General features: G+C 35.1%; 3 protein-coding genes across 3 annotated transcripts; 2 read left to right on the top strand and 1 right to left on the bottom strand.

Moving 5' to 3' along the window:
• Positions 1–1,802: 1,802 nt before the first annotated feature.
• Positions 1,803–3,786, top strand: LOC102804695 (uncharacterized). Its single transcript, XM_006814196.2, has 2 exons — positions 1,803–2,830; positions 3,204–3,786. Exons 1-2 carry the CDS (start codon positions 2,033–2,035, stop codon positions 3,369–3,371), a joined length of 966 nt encoding a protein of 321 aa, XP_006814259.1. The 5' UTR covers positions 1,803–2,032; the 3' UTR covers positions 3,372–3,786.
• A 6,532-nt stretch (positions 3,787–10,318) lies between these two features.
• Positions 10,319–13,930, top strand: LOC144348346 (uncharacterized). Its single transcript, XM_078007736.2, has 2 exons — positions 10,319–11,390; positions 12,096–13,930. Exons 1-2 carry the CDS (start codon positions 10,608–10,610, stop codon positions 12,219–12,221), a joined length of 909 nt encoding a protein of 302 aa, XP_077863862.1. The 5' UTR covers positions 10,319–10,607; the 3' UTR covers positions 12,222–13,930.
• Positions 13,931–14,102: 172 nt separating this feature from the next.
• LOC100373765 (uncharacterized) lies at positions 14,103–19,196 on the bottom strand. Its single transcript, XM_002732943.4, has 2 exons — positions 17,040–19,196; positions 14,103–15,395 (listed from the first exon to the last, which is right to left on the bottom strand). The coding sequence occupies exons 1-2, from the start codon at positions 18,942–18,944 to the stop codon at positions 15,345–15,347; spliced, it is 1,956 nt and encodes a 651-aa protein (XP_002732989.2). The 5' UTR covers positions 18,945–19,196; the 3' UTR covers positions 14,103–15,344.
• Between the last annotated feature and the right edge of the window lie 250 nt (positions 19,197–19,446).

The raw sequence follows: 19,446 nt of genomic DNA, 5'->3' as shown, positions 1-19,446 counted from the left end.
TATTATGATATCGACTATTCAACTATACTACAGTATTATGATATCGACCATTCAACTATACTACAATATTATGATATCGACTATTCAACTATACTACAGTATTATGATATCGACTATTCAACTACACTACAATATCATGATATCGACTATTCAACTATACTACAGTATTATGATATCGACTAATCAACTATACTACAATATTATGATATAGACTATTCAACTATACTACAGTATTATGATATCGACCATTCAATTTTACTACAGTATCATGATATCGACCATTCAACTATACTACAGTATCATGATATCGACCATTCAATTATACTACAGTATCATGATATCGACTATTCAACTATACTACAGTATTATGATATCGACTATTCAACTATACTACAGTATCATGATATCGACTATTTAACTATACTACAGTATTATGATATCGACCATTCAATTATACTACAGTATCATGATATCGACCACTCAATTATACTACAGTATCATGATATCGACCATTCAATTATACTACAGTATCATGATATCGACTATTCAACTACACTACAATATTATGATATCGACTATTCAACTATACTACAATATCATGATATCGACTATTCAACTATACTACAGTATTATGATATCGACTATTCAACTATACTACAGTATTATGATATTGACTATTCAACTATACTACAGTATTATGATATCGACTATTCAACTATACTACAATATTATGATATCGACTATTCAACTATACTACAATATCATGATATCGACTATTCAACTATACTACAGTATTATGATATCGACTATTCAACTATACTACAGTATTATGATATCGACTATTCAACTATACTACAGTATCATGATATCGACTATTAACATTTATAGTATAATACCATAACATAAACTAATTGACAAAGACCATAGAACATATGGACCGATGGCCTTGAATTTGTAAATAAAGACCAATAGGCCATGACCAGCATGGCCATTATTTAGGTAGCCTGGAGACAATGTATGTTTTTTATTCATATATTACGTAAATTATAGAATACTAATACTTATTCAGCAATGCATTAAAAAAGACAAGGTTTCCATTGCATAATTTGGCAAGAGGACGTCGCCTGCGATAATTTGCATAATGCGTGGTGTATCATAATGGCAAAAAGCGTTAGACCTCACCAATTTATACAATCCAACATCATTTCTCATCTCTTCAAAATTCAAAGAGAGTATCCGCCGAATCTACTTTTTTCGATATTCCGCGAAGCCCGACAATATTGGTTAAAAACGATGTTTTGTGTTAAAATGATGATAACCAACATTGCTTACACGTTCTATTTTCATAACGTTCACAGCCCACAGCGCCCCCACAGCGTGACGTATTCAATGCGAGTATTCCCGTATTCGGGGCCCGTATCAACCAAGGTTACTAGTGTAACCGTGTATCAACCAGATCAACTAACCAACTCGCATTGTTGTTGTGTTTATAATTTACGAAGCACTGAACACAACAATACGCAGTTGGACGTGAAAAAGTACTGTCACGTGGCTCCTGTGCCAACACAATGAGAGAAAAACGATTTTTGACACAGAACAGTAATTTATTTATATACACGGCTTTCGTTCCACCAAAAAAATATTTTCAGAGACCCTTTCACAGATATTGGAAACAGATCAACCGAGTTCGTACTTTTTTCACAATGTAATTCGTCTTCTACATAAACACGGAATAGATTTTTTTTTTCTCGTGCTAGGGGTGACATGTTTTGCAATGCAAAGTATGTAAACAAATACGCCTGGATAGGGGATATACGCACTTACTCAAAACAATACTATACACTACAATCGTCGTTTGTCAGCGTGCGAATGGGGACTTGGTGTGCTGTTCAGTGAGTATGAACGGGTTTTACCGGAACGAAGGCGACTGAGGATGGAGTACAGGGAATCATGAACATATCCTTTCTCTACGGCTCGGTACGTGACATTCCTACTGTTAACAGTTTTGCTTTCAATTGAACATCAGGTATCAATGGCTGACACGTCCGTGAATGGCGGTGGTAGTGGTGGAAACAACAGGAAGACAAAAAATGAAACAAAATCTAAAATCTCCAAATTATTCAGACGCAAAAATAAATATAAACAGTTTGACTCAGAAGTGAAAATCTCGACTCACTCCAAGACTGCGGATTATAACCAACAAGAGAAAAACTCGACGTCGAATAATTGGGAGAAACTTAGTAAACTCGAAGAACACAGAAAAGGACAAAGTCCTACACCGAAGGAAAACAAAGATATGACCAAGAGTTGTAAAAAGAGACACTTCAAAGATCAAGATAACGACTGCGTCAATAGTGCCACTATTAGTGGTACGCAAACGGCGACGTTTGTGGAGATTACAGCAGAGAAAGTCGAGGGTGAACTCGTAAACATTGGTCAAGGTCACGCCGTTATTGACAGAGACGCCATACACGCAGTGTCTGAAGAGCACGTTAGGAAAAGGGGCGATAGTCAGGTCAAAGATGACCATGTACTACTCAAAGAAAGGTCGAGTTACCATAAAATGACAGATATAACCGAAATCGAAATTCTTGACGAAAACACGAACAAATTAGACGAATCTAATACAAATTACGCAACAAAGAAACGCGATGATACCACGCATGGAAAAAATAAATGGCATAGGTCTAAACGATTCCAAAAACTCAAACAAAAACTTCACTTATCAAACTACAAGGAATTGTACGAATCTAGTGAGACGATCGATAATGTCAAACATAATGAGAACACGGGTTATAGTGACGTCAGAAAAAAGAAACGTCTGAAACAGGTGGGTGAACGAACCAATATAATCGTAAAGTCACACGGATTACATGACACCACTGTATACCAATATAACACATTTTACACGTTCTCGGCTTGTCTTATACTTCCAATATTTCACCTAATAGTGTTTTCATTTCATGAATAGAACATTACATCTACAGTGCAATTAGGATTTTTGTCTTCTTCTCATCGACGAAACATTTCATTTCGATGTGATCTTAGTGTCATAATTGGTGTTGCTGCAATTATTGATAAATTATTGTAAATTTTTACGGAAACACCGCATATCTCCTTTTATTTATCCAACGCAACATATTGTGAACTTTCGTGTACTACTGATTATATGACAGCTGTCTTGTATATACCCTTTTTTGCAGGCTGGGAATAACGTGAGGAAGGCGCTGGGTTCCGGGCTGAGAAACCTATTGGAGGGCTACCAGTCAATCACCCCTTTTACCGTGCGACCGTCCACTTACCACAGTACAGACAATAAGAATTACAACCCTTATTATACAAGACCACATGTCATACCATTCTTTGCCTAACGGGTTAATTTTACAAATCCCTCTTTTTCCCGAAACGTTCCAGGCATACTTCAGTACTATATATTAACATATTCCCCACCAATTGGTGTATGGTAATACGTAACTTATGGTTTAGTCTTCCGATAAAGGGTTTGTTTGTTTGTTTATATATCCCTCCAAATCTGAAGTATTTCTTACGCATGGTCCTGCGTGGTTATACTGAACTTCCGGACATTTTTAAAATACATTCCACAAACATTATAACAGTGTTTCTATTGCAAAACCAGTTTTCCACAAATTGTCTTTGCGTATTTTAGATTTTTTAGTGTAACTGAATGAATGATAAAAACTCAGCGTACGTGTCCTCCAACAACATGTCTTCTAATTATTTGTATTAATAATATAAGCAATAATTACTATATTGATATGATGAATATTTTTTTTTTAATTCTTGTTTTATTGTTTTATAAATATTGATGCTTGGATATGTAATTAATCGATAAGACATAATTATCACAACATACTACTTTGTAATGTTTATTTCATATTACGTTTTGACAATATTGGTCTATTAGAGATCCTTTCAAGCTAAACTGTACGTCTTGTAATCAATAACAATTAAGAATATTGGTCACGTGATGGTGTTTTATAAATATTCATATTATGATTATTGTTTACGTGAAACTTTTAACCAAACTCGTTTTATCTTATATAAAATCTATTTTATAACATCTCTTATGGGAAACTACAAATATAATAATGAATACATTGCAACTTTGTGTTGTGACCACCGCCTATCTAATGTAATGTGTATTTTTAAATGCGTGTGCATGTGTGTCATATTTCTTCGTGTTTTACTATTACTGTGTGTGTGGTAGCCACGTAGCATTAAATCAGGTATGTTCGTATATTTGACTGTACGATTGACCAAATATCAAATATACCTCTACCTACATTTGATACAGTGATAATGCCTCTATCTACATTTGATACAGTGATAATACCTCTATCTACATTTGATACAGTGATAATGCCTCTATCTACATTTGATACAGTGATAGTGCCTCTATCTACATTTGATACAGTGAAAATACCTCTATCTATATTTGATACAGTGATAATGCCTCTATCTACATTTGATACAGTGATAATACCTTTATCTACATTTGATACAGGGATAATACCTCTATCTACATTTGATACAGTGATAATACCTCTATCTACATTTGATACAGTGATAATGCCTCTATCTACATTTGATACAGTGATAGTGCCTCTATCTACATTTGATACAGTGATAATACCTATATCTACATTTGATACAGTGATAATGCCTCTATCTACATTTGATACAGTGATAATACCTCTATCTACATTTGATACAGTGATAATACCTCTATCTACATTTGATACAGGGATAATACCTCTATCTACATTTGATACAGTGATAATACCCCTATCTACATTTGATACAGTGATAATGCCTCTATCTACATTTGATACAGTGATAGTGCCTCTATCTACATTTGATACAGTGATAATACCTCTATCTACATTTGATATAGTGATAATACCTCTATCTACATTTAATACTGTGATAATACATCTATCTACATTTGATACAGTGATAATACCTCTATCTACATTTAATATAGTGATAGTGCATCTATCTACATTTGATACTGTGATAATACCTCTATCTACAATCCATACAGTGATAATACCTCTATCTACATTTGATACAGTGATAGTGCCTCTATCTACATTTGATACAGTGATAATGCCTCTATCTACATTTGATACAGTGAAAATACCTCTATCTATATTTGATACAGTGATAATGCCTCTATCTACATTTGATACAGTGATAATACCTTTATCTACATTTGATACAGGGATAATACATCTATCTACATTTGATACAGTGATAATACCTCTATCTACATTTGATACAGTGATAATGCCTCTATCTACATTTGATACAGTGATAGTGCCTCTATCTACATTTGATACAGTGATAATACCTATATCTACATTTGATACAGTGATAATGCCTCTATCTACATTTGATACAGTGATAATACCTCTATCTACATTTGATACAGTGATAATACCTCTATCCACATTTGATACAGGGATAATACCTCTATCTACATTTGATACAGTGGTAATATCTCTATCTACATTTGATACAGTGATAGTGCCTCTATCTACATTTGATACAGTGATAATACCTCTATCTACATTTGATACAGTGATAATGCCTCTATCTACATTTAATATAGTGATAGTGCATCTATCTACATTTGATACTGTGATAATACCTCTATCTACAATGGATACAGTGATAATACCTCTATCTACATTTGATACAGTGATAGTGCCTCTATCTACATTTGATACAGTGATAATGCCTCTATCTACATTTGATACAGTGATAATACCACTATCTACATTTGATACAGGGATGATACCTCTATCTACATTTGATACAGTGATAATACCTCTATCTACATTTGATACAGTGATGATGCCTCTATCTACATTTGATACAGTGATAGTGCCTCTATCTACATTTGATACAGTGATAATACCTCTATCTACATTTGATACAGTGATAATGCCTCTATCTACATTTGATACAGTGATAATGCCCCTATCTACATTTGACATAGTGATAATGCCTCTATCTACAATTAATATAGTGATAGTGCATCTATCTACATTTGATACTGTGATAATACTTCTATCTATATTTGATACAGTGATAATGCCTCTATCTACATTTGACATAATGATAATGCCTCTATCTACATTTGATATAGTGATAATACCTCTATTTACATTTGATATAGTGATAATGCATCTATCTACATTTGACGTAGTGATAGTGCATCTATCTACATTTGATACAGTGATAATACCTCTATCTACATTTGATATAGTGATAATGCATCTATCTACATTTGACGTAGTGATAATACCTCTATCTACATTTTATATAGTGATAATACCTCTATCTACATTTGATATAGTGATAATACCTCTATCTACATTTGATAGAGTGATAGTGCTTCTATCTACATTTGATATAGTGATAATACCTCCATCTACATTTGATATAGTGATAATGCCTCTATCTACATTTGATACAGTGATAATACCTCTATCTACATTTGCTAGAGTGATAGTGCCTCTATCTGCATTTGATATAGTGATAATACCTCTATCTACATTTGATACAGTGATAATGCCTCTATCTACATTTGATACAGTGATAGTGCCTCTATCTACATTTGATACAGTGATAATACCTCTATCTACATTTGATATAGTGATAATACCTCTATCTACATTTAATACTGTGATAATACCTCTATCTACATTTGATACAGCGATAATACCTCTATCTACATTTAATATAGTGATAGTGCATCTATCTACATTTGATACTGTGATAATACCTCTATCTACAATGGATACAGTGATAATACCTCTATCTACATTTGATACAGTGATAATGCCCCTATCTACATTTGACATAGTGATAATGCCTCTATCTACAATTAATATAGTGATAGTGCATCTATCTACATTTGATACTGTGATAATACCTCTATCTACATTTGATACAGTGATAATACCTCTATCTACATTTGATACAGTGATAGTGCCTCTATCTACATTTGATACAGTGATAATGCCTCTATCTACATTTGATACAGTGATAATACCTCTATCTACATTTGATACAGGGATGATACCTCTATCTACATTTGATACAGTGAAAATACCTCTATCTATATTTGATACAGTGATAATGCCTCTATCTACATTTGATACAGTGATAATACCTTTATCTACATTTGATACAGGGATAATACCTCTATCTACATTTGATACAGTGATAATACCTCTATCTACATTTGATACAGTGATAATGCCTCTATCTACATTTGATACAGTGATAGTGCCTCTATCTACATTTGATACAGTGATAATACCTCTATCTACATTTGATACAGTGATAATACCTCTATCTATATTTGATACAGTGATAGTGCCTCTATCTACATTTGATACAGTGATAATACCTCTATCTACATTTGATATAGTGATAATACCTCTATCTACATTTAATACTGTGATAATACCTCTATCTACATTTGATACAGTGATAATACCTCTATCTACATTTAATATAGTGATAGTGCATCTATCTACATTTGATACTGTGATAATACCTCTATCTACAATGGATACAGTGATAATACCTCTATCTACATTTGATACAGTGATAGTGCCTCTATCTACATTTGATACAGTGATAATGCCTCTATCTACATTTGATACAGTGATAATACCTCTATCTACATTTGATACAGGGATGATACCTCTATCTACATTTGATACAGTGATAATACCTCTATCTACATTTGATACAGTGATAATGCCTCTATCTACATTTGATACAGTGATAGTGCCTCTATCTACATTTGATACAGTGATAATACCTCTATCTACATTTGATACAGTGATAATGCCTCTATCTACATTTGATACAGTGATAATGCCCCTATCTACATTTGACATAGTGATAATGCCTCTATCTACAATTAATATAGTGATAGTGCATCTATCTACATTTGATACTGTGATAATACCTCTATCTACATTTGATACAGTGATAATACCTCTATCTACATTTGATACAGTGATAGTGCCTCTATCTACATTTGATACAGTGATAATGCCTCTATCTACATTTGATACAGTGATAATACCTCTATCTACATTTGATACAGGGATGATACCTCTATCTACATTTGATACAGTGATAATACCTCTATCTACATTTGATACAGTGATAATGCCTCTATCTACATTTGATACAGTGATAGTGCCTCTATCTACATTTGATACAGTGATAATGCCTCTATCTACATTTGATACAGTGATAATGCCTCTATCTACATTTGATACAGTGATAGTGCCTCTATCTACATTTGATACAGTGATAATGCCTCTATCTACATTTGATACAGTGATAATACCTCTATCTACATTTGATACAGGGATGATACCTCTATCTACATTTGATACAGTGATAATACCTCTATCTACATTTGATACAGTGATAATGCCTCTATCTACATTTGATACAGTGATAATGCCTCTATCTACATTTGATACAGTGATAATGCCTCTATCTACATTTGATAGAGTGATAGTGCTTCTATCTACATTTGATATAGTGATAATACCTCCATCTACATTTGATATAGTGATAATGCCTCTATCTACATTTGATACAATGATAATACCTCTATCTACATTTGACATAGTGATAATACCTTTATCTACTTTTGATACAGTGATAATACTTCTATCTATATTTGATACAGTGATAATGCCTCCATCTACATTTGACATAGTGATAATGCCTCTATCTACATTTGATATAGTGATAATACCTCTATTTACATTTGATATAGTGATAATGCATCTATCTACATTTGACATAGTGATAGTGCATCTATCTACATTTGACGTAGTGATAATACCTCTATCTACATTTTATATAGTGATAATACCTCTATCTACATTTGATATAGTGATAATACTTCTATCTACATTTGATAGAGTGATAGTGCTTCTATCTACATTTGATATAGTGATAATACCTCCATCTACATTTGATATAGTGATAATGCCTCTATCTACATTTGATACAGTGATAATACCTCTATCTACATTTGCTAGAGTGATAGTGCCTCTATCTGCATTTGATATAGTGATAATACCTCTATCTACATTTGATACAGTGATAATGCCTCTGTCTACATTTGATACAGTGATAATGCCTCTATCTACATTTGATAGAGTGATAGTGCCTCTATCTACATTTGATATAGTGATAATACCTCTATCTACATTTGATATAGTGATAATGCCTCTATCCACATTTGATACAGTGATAATACCTCTATCTACATTTGACATAGTGATAATACCTCTATCTACATTTGATACAGTGACAATACCTCTATCTACATTTGATATAGTGATAATACCTCTATCTAGCTTTGATACAGTGATAATGCCTCTATCTACATTTGACATAGTGATAATGCCTCTATCTACATTTGATATAGTGATAATACCTCTATTTACATTTGATATAGTGATAATGCATCTATCTACATTTGACGTAGTGATAGTGCATCTATCTACATTTGATACAGTGATAATACCCCTATCTACATTTGATATAGTGATAATGCATCTATCTACATTTGACGTAGTGATAATACCTCTATCTACATTTGATATAGTGATAATACCTCTATCTACATTTGATATAGTGATAATACCTCTATCTACATTTGATATAGTGATAATACCTCTATCTACATTTGATACAATGATAATACCTCTATCAAGACATTTGATACAGTGGTAGTCACAGTAGTCAATAATCGACTCGTGTGTTTATTAATGTAAAGGCCACATGTGTTTATGATTTTAGATATATTCGGTCTCGTGCGTTTACACGATGTTGGTCACATGGCGTTAAAATCATAAACACACTCTCTCTTGCGATTACTCATAATGACAGGAATGTTGTAAAGTATATGATGTGACGTAATGTTTCAATATGGTAATGTAATACACATGATAACTTTCAAACGGCACCTATACCCGGTATTTTACATTCCCAGTATATTTAATTATTATTGTCGAGCAAACATTGAGGTGTTTTTGCTGACCAATTTTGCGAACACATCCCCTAAAAACTATAATAAAACGGTTCTAGAAGGTTCATTTTACCATTTACTATATAATAGTAGTGACAATGGACTGTATTGTTAATTGCGTTATTAAAACTAACATTGTCTTCGTAAATATTAACTCGCTTGCAGATGGTATGTTTTTCAAACACGTCTATATAGGGGACACACTCTGTGCCTTGCTAGGTGTGTGACATGTTTTACGAAAAAGTCTGAATAGAAAACACACTCTATGGAATACAATAGTATTGGTGAATATTCAGTGTGGTAACATGGTTAGTGTTGACACCATTCTGGGGTTTTAATGAAGTTATGCTGAGGCGAAGACGACCAGTGTATCGATGTTGATATATCACTGAATACAATTCAAGTACATTAACTACCGCGACCGAGCTATTACGTGGGTAGCACGTTCGTTGTTTGTTTGTTTTTTGTTGTTTTTTGAAAATCCAGGTAGACGAGATTAATGGCTGAAATGTTAGCGACGTGTCACCTAAATGGCGGTGGTAGTGGTGACAACAATAGGAAGACGAAAAAAGAAAGGAAATCTAAAATCTTCAAATTATTCAGAAGCAAGAAAAAATATGAACAATTTGACTCGAAAATGAAAAACGCGACGCACTCCAAGACCGCGGATTATAATCAACAAGACAAAAACTCGACGTCGAATAATTGGGAGAAACTTAGTGAACTCGAAGAACACAAAAAAGGGCAAAGTCCGATAACGAGGGAAATCAAAGATATGACCAAGAGTTGTAAAAAGAAACACTTCAAAGATCAAGATAACGACTGCGTCAATAGTGGTACGCAAACGGCGACGTTTGTTGAAATTACAGCAGAGAAAGTCGGGGGTGAACTCGTAAACATTGGTCAAGGTCACGCCGTTATTGACAGAGACACCATACACATAGTGTCTGATGAGCACATTGGGAAAAAAGGCGATAGCCAGGTCAAAGGTGACCATGTACTACTCAAAGAAAGGTCTTGTTACCATAAAATGACAGATATGACCGAAATTGTAGACCCGAACAAAACAGGCGGATTGAATACAAACGACGGCACAAAGAAATTTAATACAGCGTATGGAAAGAATAAATGGCATAGATCTAAACGATTCCAAAAACTCAAACGAAAACTTCATTTATCAAACTACAGGGAATTGTACGAATCTAGTGAGACGGTCGACGATATCGCGCAATCTGACGGCGCTGGTTATTGTGACGTCAGAAAAAAGAAACGACTCAAACAGGTGGGTGTTCTGATATAACTCTGTTATAACGCATCGATGTATGACTATGCGGGCATACCGCGAAGAGGTCGGGGATGTATAATAATTAATGTCTGATATCCCGAATTTTCAAATAAGCAACATTCACTGGTTGCATCAAATACGAAGGATATGGCATGTCACCACTTTCTAATTTAGACACCCCAGAGTGCTGTACACGTAAAGAAAGTTCTGGGTGCAAATTTATGATTTTTTCATTTTTTATTTTTTAATACTCGGTTTAATGATTAGTTTAAAAACTTCATTGTTTTCAGAGCATGTATGTTTTGTACTTGCCTTTGTTGACAATTGCTTTGTTGTCATTAATAATTACCGAAAGCAATATCACAATTTAAAATTTCTTTATTTGAAAAAATTTCTGAAACAAAATGAAGTGAATGTCTGGTTATCGATCAGTGTAGTTTATCTTGATAATTCAAAACAAACGAAAATATATAAAATTATGTTTTTTTTTTAATATTCATGTGTATTGAGTAATAATGACAATTATTATTGGTTTACGCATATACACTACGTTATGAATTATTCTTGATATATTTCTGAGTTTTCTTGTCAAAATCATTCGCTTTCAGATTAAAATAATCAATGAATTTCACAATATTGGAAACGATTTTTTTATCGTAGTGTTTCAATATGTAACAATTGTATTTATGCATTTGCTTACAGTTTGGAAATAACGTGAGGAAGGCGCTTGTTTCCGGGTTCAGAGGCATGTCACCTTTCGCCAATCAACCAAATAATACAAACCACAATAGTACATATTATGGTACGGCGTCACTTGTCTGGTTCTAGAACCTACTATCAAGACCGAGATATATGAAGGAATATGGAGTGGGATGCGTCTGGAACAATATTTTGAAAAAATAAAAAAGGACACCGAGCTGTTTTTGAAACACGACAGTCTCAGTACATTTTCCTGTGCTAACACATGAACCATAACACTATAGTATTTACCACGCCATTTATTCGGTGCTGTTTACTTTCTGTGTCAGTAGCTACTGTGAGTTTGCAATTACTTCTCAGTTTATTAACTGTTATAATGCTGCACCATTACTTTCGATTTTCATCATCCTCATACAGCCTGATATGAGGTTTTTGCCCCAATGTTTGGAGCTACGCTGTGGACGTGGACGGGTTTCATGTTCTCTGCACGTAATAAGCTCGGTTATTAAATATCCTTATAGGGGATGCCCGGTGGCCGAGGGCAGACGTGCCGGACGCGAGCCTCGGAACCCATCCACATTATTTAGCAACCTTGACTTATGTTTGAGTTTATATATCTCATCAAACTCTAGATCATGAGAAAACTACAAATAGGCACTTATTTATAGATAATTCTGAAATGTAAATGTGTACAGAATGCACTATTCATACAATATTATAAATATGATATTATTTTCAAATAAAAAAAGTAATATAAGCATAAACTTTATTAACCTCCCGTAACCGACTTGAGCCACACACGTTTCGCTGTTTAGTTTTGTGTTAAATTCTAAATTTTACTGACAATTTCATGAAATATTTAATATATTATTTCTCTCTTAATAGTAAAAAAATGCATACACCTTATTGACCTGTTAGAATCTATATGAATCACGCGTGCCCTACTGGGGAAAATCTACCTGTGTGCCAAATTCCTTTTTGTTTTCATTTGTACAAGACTATTGCGGTACCTTGTGGTTAACACAGGAAAACCATCGTAAAATAGCAGTAGTACTCAGAAGCTGAATGCATCAATCAACGAGCCGCCCTCATCACTGGAAACCAATCAATATACTATCGATTTGTATCCTCGTTCTAAAGCAAGTCCAGATTTGTCATTTAATTTTATTATGTCAAAATAAGTTCTCTTCTGATGTAATTTTGCCCATTCTGAATGTTTTCTAATTTAACTTGTCTTTTTCTAAAACCGCCAGATTAATCCCTATTTAGGAAATCAAAATGTTTCGACAATATCTAATACTAACACCTGGTTCCCTTTACCAACAGTCTTCATTCTTTCCCATTATTCTTTGACAATTGCAAAATGAAATTAGTAGACATTTCATAGTAATGAAAGACAATTTGAAGTGAAATTTCAGAAATATCTTTAACAATATACATACATATAATACGATTCAAAACTCTAATATCTGAGTTTAAAAAAGAGATTGGATTAAAAAAAACAGACATATTTTCTCATAATGTAACATTTCCTTCACCTAGTGATTATGGACATGCTAAATTTACGATCAGTGGCAATGATCCATAAATAAGCTCAGTTTTACAAATACATACATTTACATCGACATCTCGTGTCTAATTTGTACTTTTCGTAACAATACACATTGTTACTACCAACGCAATCCAACCGTTGACTGTCTCCTGCAGTGTAAAGCAACAAAACAGAACGCGCTGAACTATAAACATTGGATGATTGAATGACGCCTTTGTTTGTGCAAGTTTATTCAAGTGCTAGTTTCATAATATGGCGTTTCTAAATAAAGACTCGTTTTTTACAATTCTCGATTTCAATTTAAATTGAGTATGAATCTCAGTCAGTTACAAATATTATTTGAAAGTACAAACATGCAGACCACCAATGTTACACGTGAATACCAATATGGACAAACAGCCAACAGTAGTTATTTGTAACTTGGGCCGAGTTAAGATGACCTTATTCAAGTGTCGGACTTTGAATGTTATCACATAAAATATTTATTGTCTGAATGTCACTCCTTTATTGTAATGAAGTTGAGGTTGAATTGAACGACGCCCTCTAAAGTCAAAGCTAATACCATGTTCCGTGCAAGTATGGAAGCACCGTGTCATAGGTACTGCGCATCCTACAGTACATGAGAACAATTTTGTATTGAACCAGATTTTTTGATATCGTATTCAACACATTTTCATCTCAAAAAATACAAATTTATACAGACAATTGAAACAACACTTTTCCATTGGTTTATACTGAAAATATAAACTACTTAATGTAAATAGTTTATTATAAAAATAAATGTACAGGGATAAAACACATCAAAGATATTATTCGTTTACCGGGACCCGTCCTCAAATGATATTACATGTGTAAACTACATCAGCATTACTATTAAAAACACAATTAAATTATTGTTACAAACGATAGTAATGTCTAAAATATAATATTCCAAATGCAGTTTAGAATACCATCACAGACAGATAGTAAAGGCACTTGAAGATTCTTTTAAAATCACGTGATGTCGACTCACTTCGTGAGCGCATGGAATTCAAATTTCAACAAACGTATACGTAACAATTACGATGTGTATACTTGACGGAGATAACATTGACTAGCACTGGTAATAAAAGCGTTCGAATGGGAACGACCACGTCACATTTCTAACGTATAATAGGACACGTATTCTCGGTATATAACAAGTCTGAAGTTATTGATTGATAAAGTCTGTGAAACCAGACGTTTTTTATGTTATTATTTGAGTTTGCCCCTAGTGGAATGTTGTCAGTAATTTCGAGATTGTTCAATTTAAGTACAGTTTAAAATCGAAATGTATACTGTGCTCAGAAGCAATTGAATGCAGATAAGTCACACTAAATATCCTATTAAACGATTCTCATTTTCCGTCACGTGTCCCATATTGGGTAAAAGTTATAAAAGTTCCTATACTCTGTGAAAGTTGCCGTCTGCTTGTTGCGTTCATAGCTACGTTTCAGAGACCAGTCCGTAAATGGCGCCCTTATGACGGCCCACCATCCTGCCTGGAGATGCCTTCCAATACGTTTTCTTGTCTGCAAGTTAGAATACGTCATTGTTACGTCGACAAGACATTCATGTGTTGCACTATTGTCAATCTAAATTTACTGAACATGGCAGCGTGGACGTTCTTTACACAATGACGTCATGATATGACATGGCAAATACCGAACAGCACCAAGCCGTCAGAACCTTTCACCACGGGGGCTACCCTTGGAATTCTTTTTCCCGAAGATCTGTGAAAAATGAAATGAACATTTCAGCATAAGATGAATGAAAACGCACAATACAATGGAGCATTTTTGTATAATTATGATGATGTAACAAAGCAGTGATATGGACTTTTATGGGGCGTGTACACGGTACTACAATGTCGCATTCGTGCCTGAATAAATACAAATATTTCAAGAAAGATATGACAAATATAAATCATTTAATCAATACAGTTTCAAGTATTGTTGTAGATATTACGTACAATATTATTACAATATTAAAGGGCGGTGGTCGTCACGCAGCACGTCTTCGAATTTCATGTAAACAATACACGCATTATAATACACGCATTGTGAATGTCGATACGAGTCGGACTGTCTCGTATCGAACAGGACGACCACCGCTCTTTAACATGACAATGAGGTTCATTTTCATGGACTGACGTTGAACAGAAAACGGCGAATTAGTTGTGCAAAGAACTTCTGAAAAGGATACAATTTAACTGTATTCATCAACATTAAATAAGCATAAGCGATGACTGGTGTGCAATCTCATCAACATGACACATAACTGTCCTTTGACTTTAGGCTCATAGCACGAACGTTTCCGCATAGCTGGTAGAGGGCGCTCTTCACATGACGAAATGGATATGGACAGAAATGGTATCAAACGCAAAATCATAAAGATCATTTTGACGGGAAATATTACAACGAACTATTTGGTATTCTGCAATTATTAACCATTGGTCAAACTTATTATTCACAATTTCACGAATGTGTAAAATGGTTGTTTATTTCAAAGTTCAAAGATCAAATGAACGATGCTTGCAGTGTAAAATAAACATGTGATCATGCAATCCATCACTGTTAGTGAGTAAAACCAATATAACCTGGCAGCTCAGTTTACAACCTCTGAATGCACAATGCTTTACCTGACAACACAAATATCGGTACACGATAAGAACACATAGTACTCTGTGTTACAGCATCCATCAATCGAGTTGGTCGGAAAATAGTAAATATACCTAGTAAACGATTTCACCTACGTCTAGTGTCACATACAGGTGTGCAAATGCAGGTCACATGCTCCGCCTGTCATGTTGGAGTCATCACGTATTATCAGATTACGGGGCCTATCAACGTCAATAATACTTGACCTCCGATAAGATAAAACGCATTTATGTAAGACCAAAATGTAGTAGCTTAGTATTGTTTGAACTAATAGGTTTCGTCATGAAATTTTCTTGCGATAACTTAGTACATGTATCTCACATACAGGGTGTGATAGTGTTGACATGCCTTGAGGTGAGAAGCTAAAACGTTGCCAGTAATAATGAATACATACACGTGCGTAATACCACAGTCCCTTTATCACATAGATACACTAGGCTTACGTGGTGATGAGAGTCGCGCAATGGTCATTATACGAAAACGCTATAGATGACATTTACAATGAAATAATACAATGCGCATCGCATTACTGGTACGTATTCCTACAAGCGCATAATATACATGTAATATTTCATCGAATGACACTCATGATGAATGATTTGTAATGTGGCAGCTATCATCCTATTCCTGAGAAATAAATATGATGTTTGGGGTGTACTTTAGGGTTATCTACTTATTATTGCTGAAACATCTAACCATGCTTTTTTTTTTCCTTACCTTTTTTATTTTAGATTTTCGCTTAGGTGTTTCTCTTCCAAATTCGCCAAGTCTCGCCTCACTGTGCATTACTTCAGACATGGGCAAAGTACATGTGCTGTCAAGCGTATCGGTGGAGATGCCAAGCTCTTCGTATTTGGTGACTATTGCCTTTTTATTTGGCGAGATCCGCCGGGATAACCGCTCCGTTGCTGATCGGTGGAATGTGGGCTCCTCATACGGGTCCATCTCGGTGGCAGAGGTCACGTGTAACCTACGGTCAATGTTGCTGTTGTAACACAAGTCTCCTAATGTTTTCCTTTCAACTACATCGGTATTATACGGGTCTGATTGGCCACCTTCGCCAGACGGGTCTTCCATGTCAACATTGTCGCGCATCGGCACTGTTTTGGATAGATGAAAATGGTCATAAAATCTAGCGTCGTGAATGCGTTTCTGGTTTGATGAGTAATCTTCACTGTCACTTTCAGTATCCTCTGTCGGGTTCTGTTTTTTGTTGTGAGGTATACGTGTCTCGTGATTCGAAACGGATGGGGTTGACGGGCTAGAAGACGAACCTATCGACATGACGGATTCGTTATCGATAGACTCAAAATTCCACCGAAATCCGGGATGATGGGAAGTTTGTAAATTATTGGTCCTGTTCGTTTGCCAGCGTTCCCATCCTTCAGTTTTCGCACCTATTTGAAAACCGGTTGCATATTTATGCTTTTCAAGTTCCTTCAAAATATCCGATATATTTTGTTCTGATCCGGGTTCTGAACCGCTGGATGGTTGGGGGTTGTCAGAAAACTGAACACTGCCGTCTGACATAAATACTTCGTCATCTTCCTCAACAACGCCTAGGTCAGAATACGATGAAATCGCAGACCTCGAATTGAAAGACACTTTTCGGTTCAATTTTGTTACAGTTTTATGGGATTTTTCAATATTTTCTTCTTTATCAAAGCTGTTGAAATACGGTGCCTTTATTTCGTCGCCGAGTTTTGAAGTTTTATTATCTCCGGTATTTCTAAGTGTGTATGGTTGGTTGTTAGCTGTACCGAAAGAGTCAACTTCTTGATGCGTAACGCGAGAAGAAATGTCTGGATACGGTGTATAGTTCTCGCCGACCTCAACAGGATCCGGGACGTTTAAGTCAGTGTACCCAATCACGACCCCTTTTTGGAAAGACACCTTACGGGCTAGTTTTGACAAGGCATTGGTGTTGTATATCGGTGTGGTTGAGGTTTCCAGATAATCCCTATTTTTGAAGCTTACACTTCTTTCAAATTTGTAGCTACTTTCAACGGATTGTGAAATGTCCTCACTTATTTCTGAATGCATTTGTAATGCGAGTTGTAACGGGGCCATGTCACCATTTTTGTTAACTTCATTGTTGGAAAAACTGTCGAAGTGTTCTTTCGAGACGCTATCAGATGTCCGTTCAATACATTCTTCGTCAGCATTCACGGTACAGATATGAATGTTTAGTTTACTTGCATTCTTGGGGTCAATATCAGTTGTTGACACACGGTCGTTGTTACTACTAACCGTGCTGCCACTGACTGTCGTCTTTTCTGTCGTTGGAACATTTTCAGCTCGGAATGAACTAAAGTCAGGGAACGGGTCTTTCGGCTCCCTCTTCTTGTGCCGACTTTTTCTGAAACTTCGTCTTAGAAATCCCTCCTTCTTGACTTGTGGTGTAAAATCGGTTTCAACAAAAAATATTTGCCCTACCGCACTGCCATCTGCTTCCGGATCGCCCGTCGGGTTTCCTGCAGAGTCGTTATTGGTGCCAATTTCGGAGTAAGACTTCTTTCCTGAGAACGATCTCCAAAATCGAGAAAACCGACTTTTCTGTTTTGCTGGATGTTTACTATGGATATCATCTGCTTCAACGCACTGCTCAGTCTGTGTCACCATTGTTGTGTTCGTGATTCGATGTCGTATCTAAAAATCACTATACTAGCATTCAGGTTGTGACTGGATCAAAGCTTACTATTGGGGTGTAACCCTGACGAACTTTGCTCCCTACAGATTAAATTATTGACCAATTGGTGTGGTGATGTTTTAGTTGTACGCTGGTCAAGGTGACGCACGACACATCATACCGAAGACTAAATTTAGATCACTCACTCAACGAGCAGGCAGCAGAGCTTCTAACGTGGATGTGATGTTATTTTAAATATCTTTACCCTTCTAATGCAAATTAGCTACGTCAGTAGTTTGACCTTTCCGACTTTTGTTACTTCTGAATGGTCTGTTTGTTTCTTACAAAAGAGGTTAAACAATAGAACTACGTGTCGTGCACGGATCATGTGGTCATGGACTTACGTAATTCCATGACATAGCCATGGTTGTGCGTTCATTTACGACACAATTGTCAAAAGTAATTTCATTGTCGTATTGCAGCATAAGACAGTAT

The sequence above is a fragment of the Saccoglossus kowalevskii genome, chromosome 2, assembly GCF_978046115.1.
Source record: "Saccoglossus kowalevskii chromosome 2, keSacKowa6.1, whole genome shotgun sequence".
NCBI classification, from domain to species: Eukaryota; Metazoa; Hemichordata; class Enteropneusta; family Harrimaniidae; genus Saccoglossus; species Saccoglossus kowalevskii.
The sequence above is the reverse complement of the archived record's forward strand: the minus strand, read 5'-3'. Positions and strand labels throughout refer to the sequence as shown.

Coding starts and splice junctions, on each gene's coding strand:
- LOC102804695 (XM_006814196.2), top strand. CDS start 2,033: ATGGCTGACACGTCCGTGAATGGCGGTGGTAGTGGTGGAAACAACAGG. Junction 2,831..3,203: donor AAAAGAAACGTCTGAAACAG/GTGGGTGAACGA, acceptor CCTTTTTTGCAG/GCTGGGAATAACGTGAGGAA.
- LOC100373765 (XM_002732943.4), bottom strand. CDS start 18,944: ATGGTGACACAGACTGAGCAGTGCGTTGAAGCAGATGATATCCATAGT. Junction 15,396..17,039: donor GAAAATCTAAAATAAAAAAG/GTAAGGAAAAAA, acceptor CATTTTTCACAG/ATCTTCGGGAAAAAGAATTC.
- LOC144348346 (XM_078007736.2), top strand. CDS start 10,608: ATGGCTGAAATGTTAGCGACGTGTCACCTAAATGGCGGTGGTAGTGGT. Junction 11,391..12,095: donor AAAAGAAACGACTCAAACAG/GTGGGTGTTCTG, acceptor ATTTGCTTACAG/TTTGGAAATAACGTGAGGAA.